General features: G+C 42.4%; 4 protein-coding genes across 6 annotated transcripts in view; 3 read left to right on the plus strand and 1 right to left on the minus strand.

Moving 5' to 3' along the window:
- Positions 1 to 1,745: 1,745 nt before the first annotated feature.
- Positions 1,746 to 3,419, minus strand: LOC146672545 (uncharacterized). Its single transcript, XM_085402227.1, has one exon. The coding sequence runs from the start codon at positions 2,898 to 2,900 to the stop codon at positions 2,268 to 2,270; it is 633 nt and encodes a 210-aa protein (XP_085258353.1). The 5' UTR covers positions 2,901 to 3,419; the 3' UTR covers positions 1,746 to 2,267.
- Positions 3,420 to 4,426: 1,007 nt separating this feature from the next.
- Positions 4,427 to 23,370, plus strand: part of LOC146672546 (uncharacterized) — a 53,620-nt gene continuing 34,676 nt past the window's right edge. The window contains exon 1 of one of the 3 annotated variants that reach the window (XM_085401300.1): positions 4,427 to 5,244. The gene's annotated coding sequence lies outside the window, so the exon portion shown is untranslated. Of the gene's footprint in view, positions 5,245 to 22,736; positions 23,159 to 23,370 lie in introns of those variants that run through there. The other 2 variants (XM_085401299.1, XM_085401301.1) reach the window with 2 other exon arrangements.
- LOC146672547 (uncharacterized) lies at positions 10,887 to 13,017 on the plus strand. The gene has a single exon (XM_085401315.1). The coding sequence runs from the start codon at positions 11,562 to 11,564 to the stop codon at positions 12,657 to 12,659; it is 1,098 nt and encodes a 365-aa protein (XP_085257441.1). The 5' UTR covers positions 10,887 to 11,561; the 3' UTR covers positions 12,660 to 13,017.
- On the plus strand, positions 14,370 to 19,432 carry LOC146672548 (uncharacterized). The gene is made up of 2 exons (XM_085400880.1): positions 14,370 to 16,083; positions 18,507 to 19,432. Exons 1-2 carry the CDS (start codon positions 14,670 to 14,672, stop codon positions 19,430 to 19,432), a joined length of 2,340 nt encoding a protein of 779 aa, XP_085257006.1. The 5' UTR covers positions 14,370 to 14,669.

Below are 23,370 nucleotides of genomic sequence, written 5' to 3' on the forward strand. Positions count from 1 at the left end.
CTAGAAAAAGACTTTGATACTATAATACTGTAAAACCAGATGGAAACACGTCGCTCTCCAGTGAATTGACACTCGGTTTACACTTTGTAGCAAAGCTATCACGAATGAGTTCATTTGCAAAATCAATCTCAATCTAACCAATAAGTACAGTAACTTTGGAGAAGATGTCTTATTCACAGCAAAAGTTATGGAGGGATACAGATTTTATCAGGCTGTGTGGCATCGGCTGCCAAAATGTGTGCCCCCCCCATCTGTAATCCATATTGGCTTTGTTATCACAAAGGGTATATTTGCCAAATAAGTCACAGTATAACCAATAAGTACAGTAACTTTGGAGACCATTTGGTTTTTTTAGACTTCTTAATTTAACATCTACATCTAGATCACTGTACCAATTTGTTGGATATCCCAGTAGAATAATTTGTAAGCACCAATTCTGGAGAGTAGAATGTGAGGACTCTTTCCAGCCCAGGCATCCATTATATCTACAAAAAGTAATAAGAAAAAGAGATAAGTCAGCAGGACTAAATGTAAATCAAAATTTAAAATGCATAATTTCTTATGTAGTGTCTGACAAAAGACGTGTTTCAGGGTAAATACTTTTAAGACGCTGATAAAATGGGCACATGGTTTAACATTGTATTTTGTAAAAAAAAAAAAAAAAAAGAGCACTTAAATTTGCTTTTATTTGGGGGTAAAGTTACACTTACAATGTTCTACAAAGACATTTAAATAAATTCATATTAATGAAAGAAAAGAAATTTAAATACATAGCAATAGAAAAGCTCTTGGCCCCTATCAAATCTTTTTTCCTGCAGAAACACCTATTACAACAAATTTTTAAAATTATGTTTAGTTGAAGCTACATGACTATATTTTAAAATACTCAGGCTCAAGGCTTGCACCTGTGGCCTTTACTATTACATAACCGTTTCTGGAAAAATGTTATTTTTCTCCTCCAAAACTAGTTTTATTATCTCTAAAATATAGTGTCAATTTTTGGGCTGTTCAAAAGCAGCGTCTTAAAGAGTATTTGATCTTTCAAACTGTTGCTGGCAGGCAGTCATCATCACAACATTAATATACTTCTTGTAGTGGGCATTCTATGTCACTAGCAGCATTTATGACAGCAATTTTAGAAAATAAGAAAATGAAGAACATACACTACTAGTCAAAATTTGGGACACACCTTCCCATTCAGTGTTTTTCTGTGTGTTCATGCTTTTCATGCAGTGACAATCATCTTAGGTGACTACCCCATGAAGCTCACTGACAGAATGCCTAGAGTGTTCAAAGCAGTGATCAAAGCAAAGGGTGGCTAATTTGAAGAATCTAAGATATAAAAAATATTTTTGATTCTTTCATACTTTTTGGTTTACTACATCATTTGTGTTAGGGTTAGTGCTCCATATCAATCAATCAATCTTTATTTATAAAGCACTTTTCATACAAAAAAAATGTAGCACAAAGTGCTTTACATAGTTAAAAGCAGCCCACCCCACCCTCCAACTCACTCCCCACACTCTCAATACACACACACACACACACACACACACACACACACACACACACACACACACACACACACACACACACACACAGAAGATTAAGAAGATTAAAAAATTAATAAGAATAAAACCAAAAAATATTAGGTAAAGCCTAAATTAATAATAGAATGACAGGATAGAATAAATAAGCATAAAATAAATAAACGCTAAGTAAAAGCTAAATTAAAAAGGTGGGTCTTGAGCCTGTTCTTAAAAACATGTACGTTCTCTACGGCCCTGAGCTCCTCCGGCAGGCTGTTCCACAGCTCCATATGTGTCCATTCATAGTTTTGATGCCTCGAGTTCTAATCAACAATGAATCTACAAAATAGACAAGGAAATTAAGAAGCAACATTAAAATGAAGGTGTGTCCAAACTTTTCACTCTTAGTGTACATCAGATATACAATATAAATCATGAACATTCTGGGTTACACAACAACAAAAGAAAGATTCACAGTTTTGAAGGACTCACTTTTTCATTTGTGTAATTTTACACATGTGGCTTACATTCTTTTACAAGTTTTCTATAATGTTTTGCCCCATGAATGTTTTTTTAAAGCATTAACATATTATTAAATTTAAATATTCTGTTAGGAAATATACCTAACAAAATCTTTTTAAAGGTGTAAAATTTCCTATGCCATGATCTACAGAGTACTGAAACAAACACTGTCATAGGAACAAAAGTCCTTTTTTTAAAAATAAAAAAATATTATATTTATTTACATTTCTCTGCAACTGTTGGTTCTATGGTTTGTGCTGTAGATTGCTGGGCTGTAATCTGTGGAGCTGAGGCTTGTGTGGTTGTAGCATTTGGAGCTGTGGTCTGTGAGGCTGGGTCTGCTGTTGTGGTTTGTGAGGCTGGGTCTGCTGTTGTGGTTTGTGAGGCTGGGTCTGCTGTTGTGGTTTGTGAGGCTGGGTCTGCTGTTGTGGTCGGGTCTGCCGTTGTGGTCTGTGAGGCCTGGTCTGCTGTTATTGTCTTTGAGGCTGGGTCTGCTGCTGTTTTGGATTCGCTTTGTAGAGCTGTAGCGTGTTCTGGTGCTGTAACACTTGTGGCTGGTTCTGGTGGTTCGTTCTCTTTCTGTGCTGTTGATCCTGACTCTGGTTCTGATACCGTTATTGGTATACCTTGTGGAACTGGAGATGGATGTTGTGTTTGAACTGGTAGTGATGTAAGTGATGCCATTGGTGCTGTAGCCTGTGTAGCTCTAGGAGGAGGTGGTGGTGCTACCGCCACTGGTGCTGCTGTAGCCTGTGAAGCTAGAGCAGATGCTGGTGCTGCTGGACCTGGTTGTGCTGTTAGTAATGTGGCTGCTGTTTTCTTTAAACCCTGGTGTGGCACTCTTGGCATGCTGTCTTTGCTTAACTTTAGTTGGTCAATATTTACTTTTGGAATGATTGTCCCATTGGAATCCTGAAGATCTGCACTTTTACCTTGGATTGCTGTAATAATGTAAGGGCCTAAAAAGTTTGCTTCAAGTTTCCCCCCTTTCCTCTGCTAGACTCTTATGTTAGCTCTTAAAACTTTGTCACCAACTTTGAAGACGACATCTCTCTTCATCATTTTTATTTTGCCCTTTGTTTTTTCCTGAGCTTTGACCACGTTGTCCTTCACCAGTTCCAACAGTTTTTGATGCTTTTGAATGTCTTCCGACACCTTCCGACAGATCAGTTTCAGTGAACATTATTCACAGAGGGATCTACAGAAACTGTAACACTGTGCAGCTCTGCGACTCAACAATATGACAACAATGTAACACACACTAGAATCATCAAATAAAGCCCCACTAACCACTAGAACTAGAACTAACTAACTAGCACTGGACACTTGCATATTAGAGATTTCTACCACCATAGGAGGCGAGATATCATCCTTGAACCAGAGCATCCAGCCCTCAATTTCGGACATAAAAAGCGACGTGGCCAGGCATGATAACACTTTGACTGAACTGCAGGACTGTGCCTCGAACCACTCTGACACCATCGCCACTCTCCAGGCCACTGTGGAGCGTTTGTCTGCGGAGGTAAAGAAGTTAGATGAGAGATGTGGAGCTCTTGAGGCACTCCAGGAGGAATAATTTAAGAACTGCAGGAATACCAGAAGGCACAGAGGGACCCAAGATGACTGAGTTGGTTCACACCTGTTGGCGGAGGCGCTATCTCTCGAGGAGAAGCCACTCATCGATCGAGCACATAGAGCGAATCGCCAGCGTCCCAAACAAAGTCATCTTCCTCGGCCCATCATCTTGAGATTGCACTACTACCACATTGGTGAGGAAATTCTGCTGAAAGCTGCAGAGAACAAGAACCTGATGTATAAGGGTTTTTAAAATAAACATCCTCCCAGATTTCCCTCCCTCTGTTGGAAACGCAGAGCCGCATTTGCAAATATGAGAGGAAGACTACATGGGATGACCGGCGTCAGGTACAGACTGCTATACCCTGCAAAGCTGTTAGTGACATGAACTTGACATAAGAAAAGTAATTTATCCCTTTTTGATTCTGTGTATCTGGCGCTCATCCAGTGAGTTCACACTTGGCAGAAACAGACTGAATTTGTCTGGAGAACTTTGGCTTCAGCCAAGTTAGATAAACACACTGTGTCTCTGTCAAAACAGCAGTGTAGTTGTGGCACCCCTGTGAGGGAATGACCACATGAATATTATTTTGTGTAAAACACTCATGTAACGGGACATTTTTCATTGCTATATGTATTTATTTTCAGTTTCTTTAAGAGGATAGAAAATCCATGTAACAGGGATTCATTTTATGTTAGAAAGCAGTGAGGGCGGAACTTTGGTGCTTGCTCCGGGGTTTCGGGGAGCAGTAAGTGGAGCCCACCTTCCGCTGCTTCCTCAGACACGTTCTGGAGGAAAGCAGAGACGCATCGTGTCTTCCTTACTCTGCTCTTCACCTGCTTTTACAGGTCGGTACACGGTGCTCGCACCGAAAATGTTGTTTATTGTCACCATGGTTACCCAGGTTAATGTGAATGGGAGAGTTAAGGCGGTCCGCCAAAGTTATTTATATGTAAACACGGGAGAAAACCAGAGGAGTGTCCCGCGCGACCGCACCGCGAGCCCGCTCGTTAGGTGGAGCGCTCGTGAAGCAGAGTCAGTGCGCTCCTATGCTCTGTGCAAACGTGTTGTAATGCTCCAATCAAATCAGTTCTGTGAGATGTGAATGTTAATAGTTCTGTTAAAGTGACTGAGTAGATTAGCTAGTGTAACACAAGCACTCTGAGCAACTCTGTGTAGCTAACAGAGGCATTCATGGGTTGATTCAACAAGCTGTGTTTCATGATGCACTAAATAGTGATTTTGCCAGTAAATTACTGGAGGGAACAAATGTAATGTATTTACCAATGCTGTTATTGAATAGAACTGTTTAGCCAGTAAGACACTGCAGAAGACAATGTGATGTGTTTATTGATATGATAAAAGGATGTAGCTGTTATGGAAAGAAGTGTGAACTTGAGAAACTGAACCAGTTAAAAAGAGTATATTTCACTGATGTTGTGAAATAAGTAAATGTAATTGATGTGAATGAGGAACCAGCTGAACAGTATATTGAAAGCTCATGTTTAGTGTTTTATAGCATTTATTTGTGTGAAATAAATCAGACTCAGACACGTTGTGGAGGAAAGCAGAGACGCATCGTGTCTTCCTTACTCTGCTCTTCACCTGCTTTTACAGGTAACATATTTGTCATCGAGGTCTTCATCCTTGGGACCCGTAACATAGTAACTTCTTCATTGTTATACTTCTATAGTTTTCCCATTTTGTGAGCTGTGGATGTGGAAAGTGTCTCAGTGACACATCCACATGAAAACGGCGTTACCTTCGTTCATTTGCACGTCAAATGAACGAGCTGTTTGGACTTTAACGTCACAGCTGATGCTTCGATACTCGAACTCAAGAGTTCAGCTTCCACTCAGAGGTACAAGTACACACAGCAAAGATAAACGTGTACACAAGGTGGAACCCACAAGTGCACAGCTCCAACCAGAGATGGGCAGTAATCCGATTACTTTTTTCAAGAAACGAGTAAAGTGAGGGATTACTATTGCAAAAAAGGTAATTAGATTACTGTTACTTTCCCGTAAGCACGCTGCGTTACTGCGTTACTAAAACCGCAGCTGTGTGCAGATGAACAATGGATAATCTATCGAGTGTGGAGAGAGTGTGAGCGTGCAGCGTTTAAAGCGTGGACGCACTGACCTTACTTTGAGTTTGACTCTGTAAAAAGTGACAAAAACATTAGCATCCGCTGTTCACTGCGTGGGAAGACAACATGCTCACTCACTATGTGTTAATGGGCATGCTTATTTATAACTTTGATAAAATGTCATAAAAATAATTCCATGCCAGCTCACCATTGGTGATCAGGTAGTTTCTGTTCCAGTTCCAGTCCCATAAATCATGAAGCTTGCTGCCAGAAAAGCTTCAAATCTCCTTTGAAAGCTGTTTGTGGTCTTGATTGTGGGAGCTTCAGTTGTCTGACTCCAGCTGCCACACAGTGCTCACTGATATCATTTGCAAGAACCCCAGTGTGACAATATTTATCAGTGAAGCAGAAATCAGGAAGTGACGACTTTTCTTTGAACATTTGCTCAGGCTAAGCTGTGCTTTCTACCACAGTTGGGAATTTCCTGGTTTACAACAAATTATTGTGTCAACACCGCATAAGATTTCAAACTACAGGAAAATCACTGGAGTTATAAGAGGCAGACAACCACACACACACCACATGCATGCTGTTGCTATTTATTGTGGATTAACCTGTCAAGGGCAAGAACAAAATAATTCTGCCTCAAATACAGGAAATCATAGCTTTCCTGTATTTCCTCCATTGTTGGCATGCTGGTTAGTGCTGTTGCTCCACAGTAAGAAGGTCCTGGGCTAAATTATCCATGAATGTAAACGGCTGTGTGTTTCTATCTGATAGACTGGTGAGCTGTCCAGGGTGTACCCTGCCTGGTAACCTATCACTTCAGGGTTATTTCCCAGCCCTGCTGCAACCAGGATAGAGATAGGAGGATGGTAGTTGTTGTAGACCCATTCAATTTCAATTGAAGGATTAAAATGTTCCAGGAGCTCAACTTACTCCATCTGAACATGTTTCAATCGTGTTTTATGAACACAACATGCAGCTTTACTGAATATGAAAAGGTTGTGTTGATTTAACTCAGTTGTTTAAGTTTCTGCCAAAGCAAAACCTTTGTGTGCAACCAGTGTCCACTATTGGATCAAGTAAATCCAACATGTTTTTGTCAGTGCAAAAGGAGTTACGGTGCCTGTATTCCTGCACAATATTGTCCCGGGAGGGAGGAAAACTTTCTGGTGAAGTTTTGGTTGATTTTTGGGTTTTGCTTGACACTAGGTTGATTTTATCAGTGAGGTTTGGATTGTTTTCTTTCTCTAAGAGAGAGAAAGATGGTTTTATGCTTGGACATGTTTGCAATGGGCCCCAGTATTTGTTACTTTATTAGTATTTTATTGGTTGCGTTTGTTTGTGCTTTTGTTACAGTGCACTGAGATAAGAACATCTGAGAGGTGTGATCCACCGGTGGTGATATTTTGGTATTTTGTGAGTTCCCGATTTAACAAATCAGCTCTTTAATCCAGACCTGAGAGGTTGAACTTTAAAGCGCTATAAAATATTCTTACTGGAAACAGTGGCAAAGTGTTTTTCTCCATGATTATAATGGGCTTGGGAGAAATTCACTTATATGTGACATTGATCACATGAGAAGTCCTGAGCCTAAAAGGATTGCAGCGAGTCAATCCAGTCCAAAAACAAGGAGCTGTTTTCCTTTAAAATGATGACATCATCTTGCTGGTGATGGAGGCTCGAATAGGCTGCGCGTGAGACTCCATTATCAGCAATATCTGGTATGAATGTGTGTGGATGTATGCATGTGACTGGACTGTGATGGACTGACGACTAAAAGTTTAACTGACTTGATACTGAGACAAAAACGGTGCCGACTTTAGGATTAGTGAATGTCCACAACAATTCACCCAGCCTGTAGAAGAAGGGTGGAGGTTTTGTCTTGCTTTGTTTGTGCAGGAGCAGAAGGATGACAGAGACTAAAGGGGGAGGCTGTAGCTTCACATGAGTGTGAGCTGCAGACTGAACCCTTTGGTTGCTAATGTTGAGTCACTGATGTTTGCATTAAGAAAATTGTGTTTTAATTAAGGTATCACATTATATTGTTGGGAATGTTAAATGCTAAAGTGAAGAAAAGCTTTGATTTCACTCATGACTGAACATGTTATTATTAACCATAGCAGGCCACTGTAAAGAGTCAATTAACTGTTATAGAGGAAAAAAAGGCCAAAAACTCTGTTAATACCTATGAATAACAGGCAATGATAGACTTGTCACATTCAAAATAGAGATATGTAATAACAAACACGGGTCCGTGTCATTTAGGTTCTCCATTGAAATAGTCAATCATTTAGAAAAGTAGAATATATATATATATATGTCTCAACGCTGTTTCTCAATAATATTAAAAACCTAAAAACTATTGTTGTGGAAGATAGAAGTCACTGTGACAGCCCTCTGACTGTGGAGGATGTTTGTAATCCTATTTCTGCACTTAAGGCCAACAAATCTCCCGGCACAGATGGTTTAACTGCAGAGTTTTATGAATCATTTTCTAATCTCCTGGCTCCGTTCTTACTGCAGCTTTTCATAGGAAGTGTAGAGAATAACATCCTCCCTCCTACTCTTGCTCAGGGTCTCATAACACTTATTCCAAAGCCAAACAAAGACTTACTTCTTATTGATAATTGGAGACCCATCTGTCTGCTCAATGATGACTAGGGATGGGTACCGGTGTCCGGTGCCATGATTGCACCGGTTCTGACATAAACGGTAGTAACCAGACCGAAAAGCAGCGCACATTTCGGTGCTTTATTTCGGTGCTTTTTTTCCTGAGCCTTGATACACTTCTAGCCAATCATTTTACGTTTCCGAGGATAGTAGGCGGGGCCAGGTACGTACGTTCTGTTAGAGCAGAGCTACCAATTAGAAATGCCCAAGACGAAGCGGTCAAAAGTCTGGGTGTACTTCACAGCAAAATATGCAAACTCAGCAGCCTGCAACAAGTGCTTTAAGCTGATACTGTGATACTGTCAAAGGAGGTAACACCTCAAATCCGATGAAACACCTGGCGACGCATAGCGGGTTTTTTAAAGCCGAGAAATGCACCGTATTTGATGGCAGCAGCAGCCGTTCTTCTCTGTTGTTCGCGTGTAATTTACGTTGAGTAGGCTAACCACGTTATTACATTAATGCATGTAAGGTGAACTAGCAAACATCATCATAGCTACATGCGGCTGTCTTCTTGTTTGATGGCAGATACTCCCTTCACCCTGGCCAAAAAGGCTAAAATGACCAAAGAAAAAGAGGGAAACAGTTAAACATGAGAGGTTTTTGGATAAAGTTTGTATTTTTTCCATTGGTTAAGCACTGCTTCCAGCTAAGAGTGATACCATATATGCCCCATAGCTGCAGAAAAGGCTAACATTGTTATCTTTTTACAAAAAACCAGCTGAACATGAGAGGTTTTTGGACCAATTTTGTGTTCTCCATTCTTTAAGCACCGGTTTGAGCACCGTTTGAGCACCGGCACCGTTTCAAAAGTACCGATTTGGCACCGGTATCGGATAAAACCTAAACGATACCCATCCCTAATGATGACTATGAGATTATGGCTTTAGTACTTGCTAACAGAATGAAAGAGTTCTTGGACACAATTATCGATGAGACACAATCAGGCTTTATGAGAAACAGACACCTTTCTAAGAACATGAGACTGGTTTTAGATCTACTTGATTACTCTGATTTGGTATCTGACTATAGCTTCATTCTCTTCCTGGATTTTTAAAAGGCTTTTGATACAATTGAACATCAATTTATTTTCCACTCTTTGGAAAAATTTGGCATTTTTCTGTAAAGCTATCAAAACCTTGTACACGAATGGCAATAGCTCAATTAAAACGATTAAGACTCCACCCCGAGATTTGACCTGTTATACAAGGAATCAGCACAGCTGATAAGGAGCTCATCATCAGCCAGCTAGCTGATGACACCACACTCTTCTTGAAGAATGCAAATCAAATCCGTCCAGCCCTTAGTGTTATTAGTGATTTCTCTGAGGCATCTGCTTTATGTCGAAATCTAAAAAAATTTGAATTACTAGCAATTAAAGGCTGCACTGCAAATGCTCTCTGTAACATTTCTGTTAAACAAGAAGTCACATATCCAGGACTGTTAACATCCAAAGACCAAAAGTCAAGATGCTCGTCAAACTTGTCAAACACTGTTGGGGGAATTCTCAATGGTGCTTGGTGCCATACCCTCAGGGACTTTAATGTTATATAAAAACACTGACAGCTCAATATCTGCCTCAGTCACTCTCCCTGATCCAGCTGAGTCAGCAGTGGGAAAAATCTGCTTTTCACAGGAACTTGGTAACAGCAATAAGAGAATACGTAGTTTATTCCAAGAAGATATCATGTCTCTCCCATATATAGAATATCTTACTGGAACCGACATGTTCCAGATATCACCTGGAAGACAGTCTGGATGATCCCATAAATATCTAATTGTGAACAAGGTGAAGGAAATCTCATATAAAATTCTTCATAAATGTGACCCAGCCAGTCACTATATGGTAACATTTAAAAGAGACATAAATACTAATTGAACTTTCTGTGGGGATCATCCAGAAACTGTGGCACATCTCTTTTGGTTCCTCTACACAGAGATTCTGGAAGAATTTAGCAGTTTTGTTATTGTCCATATTTTAAGGGAGTTTTCTTTACGATGGGAAAATGTTTTATTCTTTTTCTTTAAGTTCCCCAGGAAGAATGATAAATGTTTTTTTTATAAAAAAATTGTTAATACTTTTAGCTATTTTATATCCATAAATGTAAGTTTATTAATAAAACACCATATTTCTGCCTTTTTATAAGGATATAAATTATAAATACAATCAATTTCAGACTCAACCAACAAAAAGCCTCTCAGAACAATATTTATATTGTAACAGTTGCTATTGTAATGCAGTGTATCACCACATGGCGGCGCCTCCTGTCTCACGACTGGTGTCACCCCCTTTTTGTTCTTCTTCACACTCCTCCTGTAATGGATGCTCCCGTGTGTACGCGGACTAGTGTGCTCTTTAGTAATGTGTGGTAGAGGTAGCACTTTTATTTTTGATATTGTAAATAAATGAGTACTTTTTGGAAAGTCAGAAGCTGTTTCTCATTCGCTATCCACCTGCACACCCCTGGCTTCATCTCCACTGCACGTTACAACTGGTGCCCGAACTTTTTCCCCTTGGACTTCAGACAATTTTTGCATCCCGCCGAGGATTCTTCTCTTCTAGCACGTGAACTGTCTCGGAAATCCCCCCAGTTTTGCGGACGCTCGGACGTTTTCTCCAGCCATGGCCGCAGCCTCAGCTCAGGTGGGACCCGACTAATTTCTGGATACCGTGGTGTGCCGCTGCTCCGCTTGGGAGAAAGAAAAAGAGAGAAGCTGACTCCGCGACGCGAATGGACTCCGTGGATTTGTTATTTGTTGTTGGTTTCGTCTTCTAAGGATTAATTCTTCTGTGGAGAGCCTGGACATGAACATTTCTGCTGGCTTTTCATTCCCCTTTCCCTCTGCTGAGACTGACTGTAGCACATGTAAGTGATAGCTTGGCCGACTACAACCGTTGGTGCTGGTCTTCGGCTCAGTATAACGAAACGACTTAAAACTAATCTTGCATTGAGCTCTAGTGTTGCAGATATGCTATTGTAATAACATGGTTCTGATCACTCCAGTCTAATTTCAGTTGTTGGGCGAAATTTTATATGTGTTTTTTCTAAATTTAATCTTGAACGCATTTTTGCAGTTTTGTCTTTCTAGTCTGACCTAACTGACTCTTTTACTGCTATATCAATAACTGCGCTGTGCCTTGGAGCGGCTTAATTTTTTTGAAATCGCAATGGCACACTGCCCAGACGACTCTGACTCCGACATGGAACTTACCTCGTTACCTATGTGCCAGATAGTTGAAAATGTGACTCCTAGCCTTAGCCAACAAGTGGTGGAGTTAAGAACTGAGGTGAATAAGCTTAGTGATTGTTTACGTGACTCACTGAACATACAGCAGAGTTTACTAAGGCAGTGGGACCAACTCACAACGGGGAACTCTCCCCCTCCTGCAGTCCCACAGTCTCCTGTTTTCCCAATGGCCACATCGACACCTCATGTTCATGTGATGGACAAAACTGAACCCACCAACAGTACCAATCCGTTCCTGCCCAGCAACCCATTTCAACCTACAAATCCTTTCCTCCCATCTCACTCACTTAAACTCAGCAGCACTTCCAGAGTGATTGCGGCAGCTTTACATCACGCAAAGCTGGAGCCTCCTGTGTATGCTGGGGACGGAAAAGTGCAACCTGAGGACTGGTTAAATGCAGTTGGCACATACAAAGCCTCATTGAACCTAACTGATGGGCAATTGCTAAACGAACTGCCACACTTTCTTGCAAAAGAGCCCGGGAAATGGTTCAAGGCACTGAGCTCCCACATCACATCATGGGCTCAATTCTGTCAACTGTTTAAGACAGTTTTTCTGCCCTCCGACAACCAAGAACGCATCCTCAGAGGAATTTTGGATCGTGTTCAGGCTCAGGACGAGCTCCCAACGTTTGTCGCCCACATGTTGAGTGAGTTTGACAAACTGAAGAGCCCCCCACCTGAAAAAGACAGAATTGACCTAATTAGTAAACATGCTCTCGAAAAATACAGAGTTGCCCTGTATGGCGCTAATGTCACTTCTGTAATGGACCTGCTGCTACGTGCTCATGAGCTTCACTCAGTGCTTGGACCACAAAGACCACAGCCTGCTTTATGTAGCAAAGACAACTATAAGCCTGAACCTTACTGCTTCAAATGCTCTCAGCCAGGGTTCACTACACGCACCTGCCCAAACTGTAACACCCACAACGAGCCTCGAACACCACTAGGCATGGCCCAGTCCAGCCATTGCCAGCACCTGGCCCCTCTGACCCTGGCCATGAAAAGGTGGAATTAAGCAGCACCACATCCCAGCCACAATACAGGCAGTCGGGAAACTACAGGGGGGGGGGGGGGGGAGGACATTTCACAGAGGCCAACCTTCCCCCAATTACTAACGGAGCCTCACACGCCCGATTCACTACAGGGTGGACACAGTCTTGGACACTTGGAAGACAATTTTTCACAAGTCCACTGGAATACCCCACTAAGAACGAAAGTGAACTTCAATGCTTCATCTGTGGATGCTACCCTCGACACGGGTGCTTCCCTCTCGGCTGTACGAACAGATCTCATTCAAGTAAATGACTCTTACCCTAGAAACACAAGTGAGTGGAATGGTCCTGCAGTTAACCTCGCCAATAATGCTCCCTGTATCCCTGTAGGTGTTATTTGGCTCAATATTGGATTCATGAACAAGAACTTTTACCAGCGTTTTGCCATAATACCAGATTTGTCCTCTCCTTTCATTCTGGGAATGGATTTTATGGCAAGAGCTTCTGTTTCTATTCACATTCCCACTAGACGAGTCTACATTGAGGACATCCCCTGCCCACTCGCAGACAATGAAGAGGACCTTCAAAATGATTACTCACATTCACCTGGAACACTGATGTCTTTGGACTTGGTTCGCTCCGACTTAACAGCCAAACTGTCTGAAGCAAGTCTCTCAGAGAACAACAAGGATGCTTTACTAAATCTGCTCAGCAAGTTTAGCTCCTTGTTTGATGGTCAACTTGGTCGAACGGCTCTCACTGAGCACGCCATAGAGACTGGCAATGCAACACCTGTCAATCTCCCACCCTATCGCACGTCACCTGCTAAGAAACGTGTGATTGAAGAACAAGTGCAACAAATGTTGAAGGACAACATCTTTGAACCTTCCACAAGCCCTTGGGCAGCTCCTGTAGTCATTGTAAATAGAGCGGCCATGGAACCAAGGTTTTGTGTGGACTTTCGAGGGCTCAACCAAGTTACCCGAAAAGACTCTTATCCCCTGCCTCGTGTAGATGAGTCTTTGGACTTTCTGGCAAGAGGAAAGTTTGTCTCGACATTGGACTTAGCGCGAGGCTATTGGCAGGTTGCTGTAGCAGAGGACTCGAAGCCTAAAACTGCCTTCATCTCTCACTGCGGTCTCTTCCAGTTTCGGGTGCTGCCCTTTGGGCTCTGCAACGCACCTGCAACTTTTCAGAGACTCATGAACTGTGTGCTTGCTGGCCTCATTTACAAAACGTGCGCAGTCTACCTGGATGACATTGTTATCGCCTCACCTACCTTTGAACAGCACTTAGTGGATCTTGAGGAGGTGCTGGGCAGACTCCAGGCTGCTGGCTTGTCATTGAAGCTCAAAAAGTGCCAATTCTGCCTCGATGAATTCACCTTTCTCGGGTACCGCATCACATCATCAGGTGTTAAGCCCAATCCGGACAAAGTAAAGGCGGTTAAGGAGTTTGATACCCCAACCTCAGTGAAACACGTCCGTCAGTTCCTTGGCTTGACTGGCTATTATCGACGCTTCATTCAGAATTATGCCCGCCATGCCGAACCTCTTCACGCCATCACCAGAAAGGACAATGCTTTCCACTGGGACGACAGCTGTCGAAGGGCCATGGACACTTTGAAGGATTATGTCACATCAGCCCCGATCCTGTCATTTCCAGACTTCAACCGTCCCTTTTCCATTCACGCCGATGCATGTGACATTGGTCCTGGGGCAGTGTTGATGCAAAAGGATGACAAGGGTCGTGAGTACGTTGTGGCTTTTGCTAGTCGCTCCCTTCACAAAGCTGAACTCCCCTACTGCACTTCAGAGAATGAGTGACTCGCTGTGATATGGGCTCTGGAACACTTCCGCCCTCGTCAAAACCCAACGGGCCGACTCGCCCGCTGGTCACTTCGTTTGCAGGACTTTGATTTCACAATAGTGCACAAACCTGGTGCACAGAACAAAGTTCCCGACGCACTGTCACGCAACCCTTTGCCTCTGACCTGTGACAGGCCGACTGATCTTTTACCAGATCATGCTGTTATGGGCAGCCTGGACATTCGTACTCTGCCCCCCGTCATTCTGGCTGACCGTTCACAATTCAGACAGCTGCAGTTAGACGATCATGTCACAGGTCCACTCCTCAGAGACATTGAAGCAGACTCTCTGAACAGCTCGGACAATGCCACCTTGTTACAGTATGTTGTGTATGACTCTCTTTTGTATCACAGAGAACCCAAGTCCACATGTGCTTTGCACCCTTTGAAAGAGCTGAAACTGTTTGCCCCTACTTCCATGAGAGGCACCTTGCTGGACTATTACCATGACCACCCCACAGCAGGTCACTTGGGTGTTTCTAAGACATTGGCTAGACTGCGTTTTAGGTTTTTCTGGCCCAAAATGGCAGCTGATGTGAAACGCTATGTGATTTCATGCTCAGTGTGCCAACTCACCAAGCCAAGTCAGAAAAAAGCAGCCGGTCTTATGGTTCCCATTGTCCCCCAGAAACCCTGGCAGTATGTGGGTGTGGATTTTGTTGGGCCACTTCCCCGCACCCCCACTGGTAATGCTTATTTGATCGTGTTTGTTGACTATTTGACTAAATGGGTTGAAGCCAGTGCTGTCAAAGAAGCTACATCTCAGGTAGCAGCTGGTAAATTCGTCACTGACATTTTTGCTAGGCATGGTACACCCACTTACCATGACAGCTATATGGAGAGGAATCTGTCTCCCAAGGCCCTACTTGGATATAGGGGGCCCGGCTCTCCGAGGCCGTGTTATCTCAGAAGGGTTCATCCAGACTCTCCTGTCGACTGGCTTTTCATCCCCTCGGTGAGTGGAATATATGAACGTGAAGGCTCTGATCCCGAGAATTTACGCCCTTTAATTCGAGAAACTCGAGCTTCTTCCAACAACAATGTTTTCACCCCGCTGTCTATGGCGCTCTTTAATGCCCGATCTTTGACGAATAAATCGTTTGTGCTTAACGATTTTATTGTTTCTAAAAATCTGGACTTCCTGTTTTTGACTGAGACCTGGCAACGGGGGTCGGATTATTCGGCTACTATTGAAATGTGCCCATATGGCTTCTCTGTCATTAGCCAGCCTCGAGGATCTGGTCGTGGAGGAGGCCTCGCGGTGGCATTTCGGAGCCGTTTTAACTGCCGTTCAGTGAAAGTTGGACACTTTCTGTCTTTTGAACTGCAGCTCATCAAAATCGGAAAGAAGGATCCTTTTTACTGTGCGTTGGTTTATCGCCCTCCTGGCCCAAACAGCTCGTTTTTAGCCGAGTTTAGTGATTTTCTGTCCTCTACTATGAGGTTGTCTAAATTGCTTCTTGTGGGGGATTTTAATATACATGTTGATGATGAGTCCGACCTCTTTGCTAGGGGTTTTACCAGCATCATGGACTCTTTTCATTTTATCCAACATGTATCTGGCCCCACACATAACAAAGGCCATACACGGGACCTTGTTTTTTCTTTGGGTCTGAATATTGATTATATTTATTCTAAGGACATTTTTATTTCTGACCATTATTGTGTCTTTTTTAATATGTCTTTTTATGAGCCTATGTCTCCTGTTCATCGGACAGTTATTTCCCGCACTTTAGACTCCTCCACAGCACAGAAGTTCTCTGATGTTTTTAATTTAACATTATCCCCACAAAACGATGTTGATTTTTCTATAGATCTATTCAATTATCATTGTCTTTCGATCTTAGATGAAATCTGTCCGATTAAAATGAGACCTGTGCCTGTTTCCAAGTCTGTACCCTGGTTAAATGACAACATTCGTCTTATAAAACGTAATTGTCGTAAAGCTGAGCGGTTATGGAGGAAAACCCACTTAAATGTTCATCTCCTTTATTTAAAGGATCTTTTAGCCTCCTTTGACAATGCTATTAGAGTTGCGAGGGCTGCTTACTTTTCTCAGTTGGTTTCAAAGAGCAGAGGTAATCCTAAAGTTTTATTTGATACTATTACTAATATTATTACTCCTGCTCCACCTGCTGCTATTTCTTCTGTGTAAGATTGTGAAACTTTTCTTGCTTTCTTTTTAGAAAAAATTAGCAACATAAGGAAAAACCTGTCTTTTTCAGCGTCTGCGCTGTCTGTTCCCACGCCAGCTCGGCCTGTTGTTTTAGAAGGTTTTTCACCTGTTTCACTACCAGAGCTGGGAAAAATAGTTAGTGCAACAAAATTATCCTCTTGCTCTCTTGATTTTTTACCTGCATCATTATTCAAAAATGTCTTTTACTCTACTGGTCCCTGTATTCTTACTATAATTAATACCTCCTTGGCCTCGGGCATAGTCCCTGCCTATTTTAAAACTGCTGTTATACATCCCTTGTTAAAAAAGCCTATGCTGGACCCATCTCTCACTAGCAATTATAGACCGATCTCAAAAATTCCGTTAATTGCTAAGATTCTAGAGAAGATCGTGGCTAAGCAGCTTACAGCAGTTTTAGATAAATATAGTATTTTCGACAAATTTCAATCTGGCTTTCGTAAAGTTCATTCCACTGAAACAGCCCTTCTTAGAGTTTCTAATGACATTTTGTTACAAAGCGATGCAGGTAAATGTTCTGTTCTCTTAATGTTGGATCTTACGTCGGCCTTTGATACTGTTGACCACTATATTTTACTTAACAGGCTGAAACACTGGGTCGGTGTCTCTGGGACTGCATTGAAATGGTTCTCCTCGTATCTCTCTGAACGATACTCTTCTGTGGCAGTTTCTAAGTATAGATCATCTTCTGCGTCCCTGTCTTTTGGTGTGCCACAAGGCTCTGTGCTAGGGCCATTACTGTTTCTAGTTTATTTACTCCCTCTCCAGCACATTTTGAGCCCTTTTGAGGATATTTGTTACCATTGTTATGCAGACGATATCCAACTCTATATATCTTTTAAACCGGAAGAGGCTTCTAAGCTGCGGCTTTTAAATGTGTGCTTGGAAACCATTAAAGGCTGGATGGCTGAAAACTTCCTCCAACTAAATGAAAATAAAACCGAAGTCCTCTTATGTGCCCCAGATAGACATATACCCAGTATAATAAATGCTCTTGGTCCTCTTTCAACGTTTGTAAAACCATCTGTCAGGAACTTAGGGATTATCCTTGATCCTGCTCTTACGTTAGATAGTCATGTTAAATCTCTTGTTCGGTCTTGCTTTTATCATTTAAGAAATATTTCTAAATTGAGCTCTATAATATCCTATACCGAACTGGAAATTGTTATTCATGCTTTTATCTCTTCACGACTGGATTATTGCAATTCCCTGTTTACTTGTCTAAACAAAGGTTCTTTGGAGCGTCTGCAGATCGTTCAGAATGCTGCAGCAAGACTTTTGACGAAAGCTTCTAAATATTCACATATAACACCGTTGCTTATGCAGTTACATTGGCTTCCTGTCGAATTTAGAGTCCATTTTAAGATTTTAGTTTTAACTTTTAAGGCTCTTCAACAACAAGCACCACCATATATTATTGAACTTTTACAGCCCTATGCCCCTAGTAGGTCTCTGAGGTCGAGTAGTCAGGGCCTACTTGTCATTCAGTGTACGAGACTGAAAACTAGGGGTGATAGAGCTTTTGCTACTGTGGCCGCCAGACTGTGGAATTCCCTTCCTCAGGACTTAAGATCTGCTGATTCATTGATTACTTTTAAAAAACAGCTAAAAACACATCTTTTTAAAACTGCTTTTTGCTAACTTTGTTTGTATTTTGTCTTTTTAATCTGTTATATCTTGTAAAGCACTTTGTGATCTCTATCTAGAAATGTGCTATATAAATAAAATTTTACTTACTTACTTACCTCATTTCTGACAGAGGGTCTCCTTTTGTGAGTGAGCTTTTTGAACATGTTGTTTCTGCCTTAGGCTCGGTGCACAGACTCACTACGGCATATCACCCTCAGACAAATGCTACTGAACGCGTCAACCGGACTCTGAAAACTGCAATCCGCGCTTATGTAGGTGATAAGCACACATCATGGGACAAGTTTCTCCCTCAGATTTGCTTTGCTCTGCGCACCGCCCCCCATGACAGTACAGGTATGACTCCTGCCATGATGCTTTATGGTCGTGAGTTAGACACCCCGCTTGACCTTATCACTCAGCCTTCTACAGCAGGTGTTGATGAACCGGGTGTGCCTTACCCTGAGACTCTGAGAGCCTCCCTGCAGGAAGCTCACGACCACGCCAAAGCAGCTTTGGACTATAGCCATGACAGACAAAAACATTACTATGACTTGAGACATCGACATGCCACGTTTCGTGTTGGTGACCTTGTGAGAGTTAAGACGCACCCCAGGTCAGACGCTCAGTCTAACTTTACTGCTAAACTTGCATCACTGTTTCAGGGACCATTGTGTGTATCTCAGAGACTCAGTGATGTTAATTACAGGCTCACTTGGGTGGACTCCGGTGTGGATGCAGGTGTTTATCATGTTGTGAACATGCAACCGTTCCATACCTGGGACTCTCTCACTTCCAAAGAACATTCTGTTTCATTGCCTGCTGAGAGAGAGACCGCAGAGGGTCTGAACTCTGACTCTCAGGCCCACCCTGGCCCCCCTGCAGACACTGACATTGACTCTGAGCCATTCCCCTTTGATTTACCGGACATTGACTCTTCTTCTGGTGTGGGCGCTGTTCCAGAGAGTGTTTCACCCAGATCTGTCCAGCACCCAGCTGCTGGTGGACATTACAATCTCAGGCCCAGACGTTGCCCCAGAGTTACGTCTGGCTGGAGCAACAAAAGATGGACTAATGATTTTCACACAACCAGGCTTGATCTGAAGTGAAATGCTTTGGTTAAACCTGTTTGATGCTGTCTTGTTGCATTGCTACTTTGAGTCATGATATGTAGATGTTTCTGTTTGCTCTACTTAATCCAGTTTTATGGCTCTTTCGTGCGTTAAGGTTCATTCTTGGCATTTACTTAGGAAAAAAAAAAGAACAAAAGAAAAAAGTGAAAAAAAACTAAGAAAACTGATTTTCCACTGTACATATTCGTCTTATTTTCACCAATTTCATTTTTAAATGGTCTTTTGCCCTGTGTGTGTGCACCAATCTTAGCTGTAACCTCTATGCTGTAACCGGTTTTATTCAGCGGGAGACCTCGGTGCGACCTGTGAGGAGGCGCTATCTAACCTCTGAAGTGGCTGCAAATTTTACCAGGGTTTTAGTCAAATGCCCCCCTGTGATTTTACCTGCATCCTGCGATTTGATTTTTAGTTATTTCAACAGCAAACTGAAGAAAAGCCTTGACTCCGTTGCTCCACTCACCACCAAAAAGATTAACGTAAAACACGTATCACCCTGGAGAAACGAAGAAGTCAAAAAACTCAAAAGAAATTGCAGGGCAGCAGAAAGGAGATGGAGGAAAAATAAAAATACTATCAACCATCAAATATTTTGCGAGCAACTTAAAGTGTACAATAATACATTAAGGAAGTCAAGAAATTCATACTTCGCCAAAATAATCAGTATTAACAAAAATAATCCCAAGGTCCTCTTTTCCACCATAGATCATTTATTTAACCCTGATTTTAACAGCTCCCAAAGAACCCCCACAGACTCGCTCTGTGAGCAGTTTGCAGACCACTTCAGGGGAAAGATCAGCGCCATCAGATCTGATATTTTATCTAATCGTGATATGATTTTAAATACATCTGAGGGCTCGATTGTACCTGAGGAGACACTGGACAGCTTTGTCCTGGTTAATGCTGAGAACTTTCAGAAGGTTTTCTCCACAGTGAGACCCACCACATGTCTTTTAGATCCAATTCCTTCTTCACTCTTTAAAACACTTTATGGATTTTTTGAGGCTGAGCTTTTATACATGATGAATTGCTCTCTTCAGTTGGGTGTCTTCCCTGCTGCCTTTAAAACGGCGGTGGTGAGACCCCTTCTGAAGAAGAGCAGTTTGGATTGTAATGATTTTAATAACTACAGACCTGTATCCAACTTACCATTTTTAAGTAAAGTCTTAGAAAAACTTGTTTTTACTCAGATTACTGATTTTCTCAATGATAGACAGATCCTGGAGATATTCCAGTCTGGATTTAGGGTGAACCACAGCACAGAGACGGCTCTCCTAAAGGTTTTAAATGATCTTAGATGTAACTGGGACGCCCAAAAGCTCTCAGTCCTGGTGCTACTGGATCTAAGCGCAGCCTTTGATACAGTAGACCACGCTATTCTTTTAAACAGACTGAAACACATGGTGGGCCTCTCTGGTGCTGTACACAACTGGTTCACTTCCTGTCTCTCAGACAGAACTTTTATGGTGAGTATGGATACATGCTCCTCTAAGATCCATAAAATGACATGTGGTGTGCCTCAAGGGTCGGTTCTAGGCCCTGTACTTTTTAATTTGTATATGCTCCCTCTCGGCGGTGTCATCAGGAGGCATGGAGTGAACTTCCACAGTTACGCTGATGACACGCAGCTGTACATCTCCGTGTCTCCTGATGACACCAGACAAATGGATGCCCTTTTTAACTGTATCTTGGATATAAGATCTTGGATGGCAGAAAACTTTTTACAACTTAACCAGGACAAAACTGAAGTTTTAATTGTCGGTCCTGAGGCTCAGAGAGAGAAACTCTTGTCTAAATTAGAGGCATTTTCACTATGTCCTTCGCTACAAGTGAAAAACCTGGGTGTTATTTTTGACTCTGAGCTTGGTTTTATCCCACATATTAAACATGTAACTAAAATTGGATTTTATCATCTAAAAAATATAGCCAGAGTCCGCCCTATTCTCTCTCGGGCCAACACGGAGATGCTGATGCATGCTTTTATTACCAGTCGCATTGATTACTGTAATGCCCTGCTCTCTGGTCTTCCTAAGAAGAATATTTCAACTTTACAACTCTTGCAAAACTCGGCAGCTCGTGTGCTGACGAAGACCAGAGGGCGGGCCCACATTACACCGGTTTTAGAATCGCTGCACTGGCTCCCCGTGTGTTTCAGGATCGATTTTAAAGTTCTTTTATTGGTTTTTAAATGTCTTAATGGTCTTGGGCCTTCCTATCTCTCAGATCTGCTTTTACCATACGAACCCTCGCGGACCCTGAGGTCCTCTGGTACTGGCCTTTTGATTGTCCCTAAAGTCAGGACACATACTCACGGAGAGGCAGCGTTTCAGTGGTATGGTCCTCGTCTGTGGAACAGCCTGCCGGAGGAGCTCAGGGCCGCAGAGAACGTACATGTTTTTAAGAACAGGCTCAAGACCCACCTTTTTAATTTAGCTTTTACTTAGCGTTTATTTATTTTATGCTTATTTATTCTATCCTGTTATTCTATTATTAATTTAGGATTTACCTAATATTTGTTTGATTTTATTCTTATTCATTTTTTAATCTTCTTATTCTATTTATATTTATATTGTATCCTGTTCTTATTTATTTTATCATTTTACCCTGTATATATTGTATTGCGTCATATCTCCAGTGTTTCCTCGGAGGGTGCTCTCTGCACCGGGGCTGTTATTGACCGTGGCTGCTGGGTCTCTGGGGTCCTCTCAGCCTGGCTGGGGGGCTCCTTTGCCTCCCTCCTGCTGTGTGCCCAGCCTGGAGGCTGCGGTCTGTGACCGGCTCCCGGTGCAGACGGCTCCCTGTTATAGTGTTTCCTCACTTGGCTCATGCGAGCCCAGCCCAATTTTTACTCTTTAAGTGTGCGCGTGTGTGTATGTGTGTGTGGGTGGGGGGATATATGTGTATTGAGAGTGTGGGGAGTGAGTTGGAGGGTGGGGTGGGCTGCTTTTAACTATGTAAAGCACTTTGTGCTACATTTTCTCTGTATGAAAAGTGCTTTATAAATAAAGATTGATTGATTGATTGATTGATTGCTGTATAGGGTACTGTTAGGTGTGGTGTGTGCTTTTTCAGCTGTGTACGGCTGAGGACAGCCTTTTTCTCACCGGGGGGGACTATGTAACAGTTGCTATTGTAATGCAGTGTATCACCACATGGCGGCGCCTCCTGTCTCACGACTGGTGTCACCCCCTTTTTGTTCTTCTTCACACTCCTCCTGTAATGGATGCTCCCGTGTGTACGCGGACTAGTGTGCTCTTTAGTAATGTGTGGTAGAGGTAGCACTTTTATTTTTGATATTGTAAATAAATGAGTACTTTTTGGAAAGTCAGAAGCTGTTGCTCATTCGCTATCCACCTGCACACCTCCGCGGCTGGCTTCATCTCCACTGCACGTTACAATATGTTGATTTTTTTCGCCTACTCATATCATCATTTTTTTACTCCTGGTTCTGTATGTTCATGTTCTGTTCTTTTGTAAACTTCATCTGTTTGTATGTTGTATACTCATTGTGTTTCAATAAAGTTCGATTTAAAAAAAGGTACGTTCTAAACGAAGCTTCAGACGTCACTGATCACGTGACTCTGGCCAAACGAATCAAGCCTCGACACGGTGCTTCTGAAGCAGCGCGTTGATCTTTCTGACACACGCACCGGAGCGTCAGCTTCAAGCGGACCATCACTACGTCTCACATCTAAAGGTGTCAAGGTAACTTTGAACTGAGTTCAGTCAATCTGGAGTTTTTCCAAGTTTTCTGTTGCTCTCTGTGAGAGAAGAGCGTTAAAGGCGGGGCTCTCCAGAGTCCAGCAAAACAGGAAACCACAGCTGGGTGTGTGTAAGTGTGCAAACCAATAGAATGCATCGTGGTGGGGGGGCATCACGGGCATTGGCAAGAAAAAAATAAAAGAATCGGTCGTACC

Source organism: Rhamphochromis longiceps, linkage group LG3, assembly GCF_057381845.1.
Source record: "Rhamphochromis longiceps isolate RC_006_pf linkage group LG3, R_longiceps_female_GT1.1, whole genome shotgun sequence".
Lineage (NCBI taxonomy): Eukaryota > Metazoa > Chordata > Actinopteri > Cichliformes > Cichlidae > Rhamphochromis > Rhamphochromis longiceps.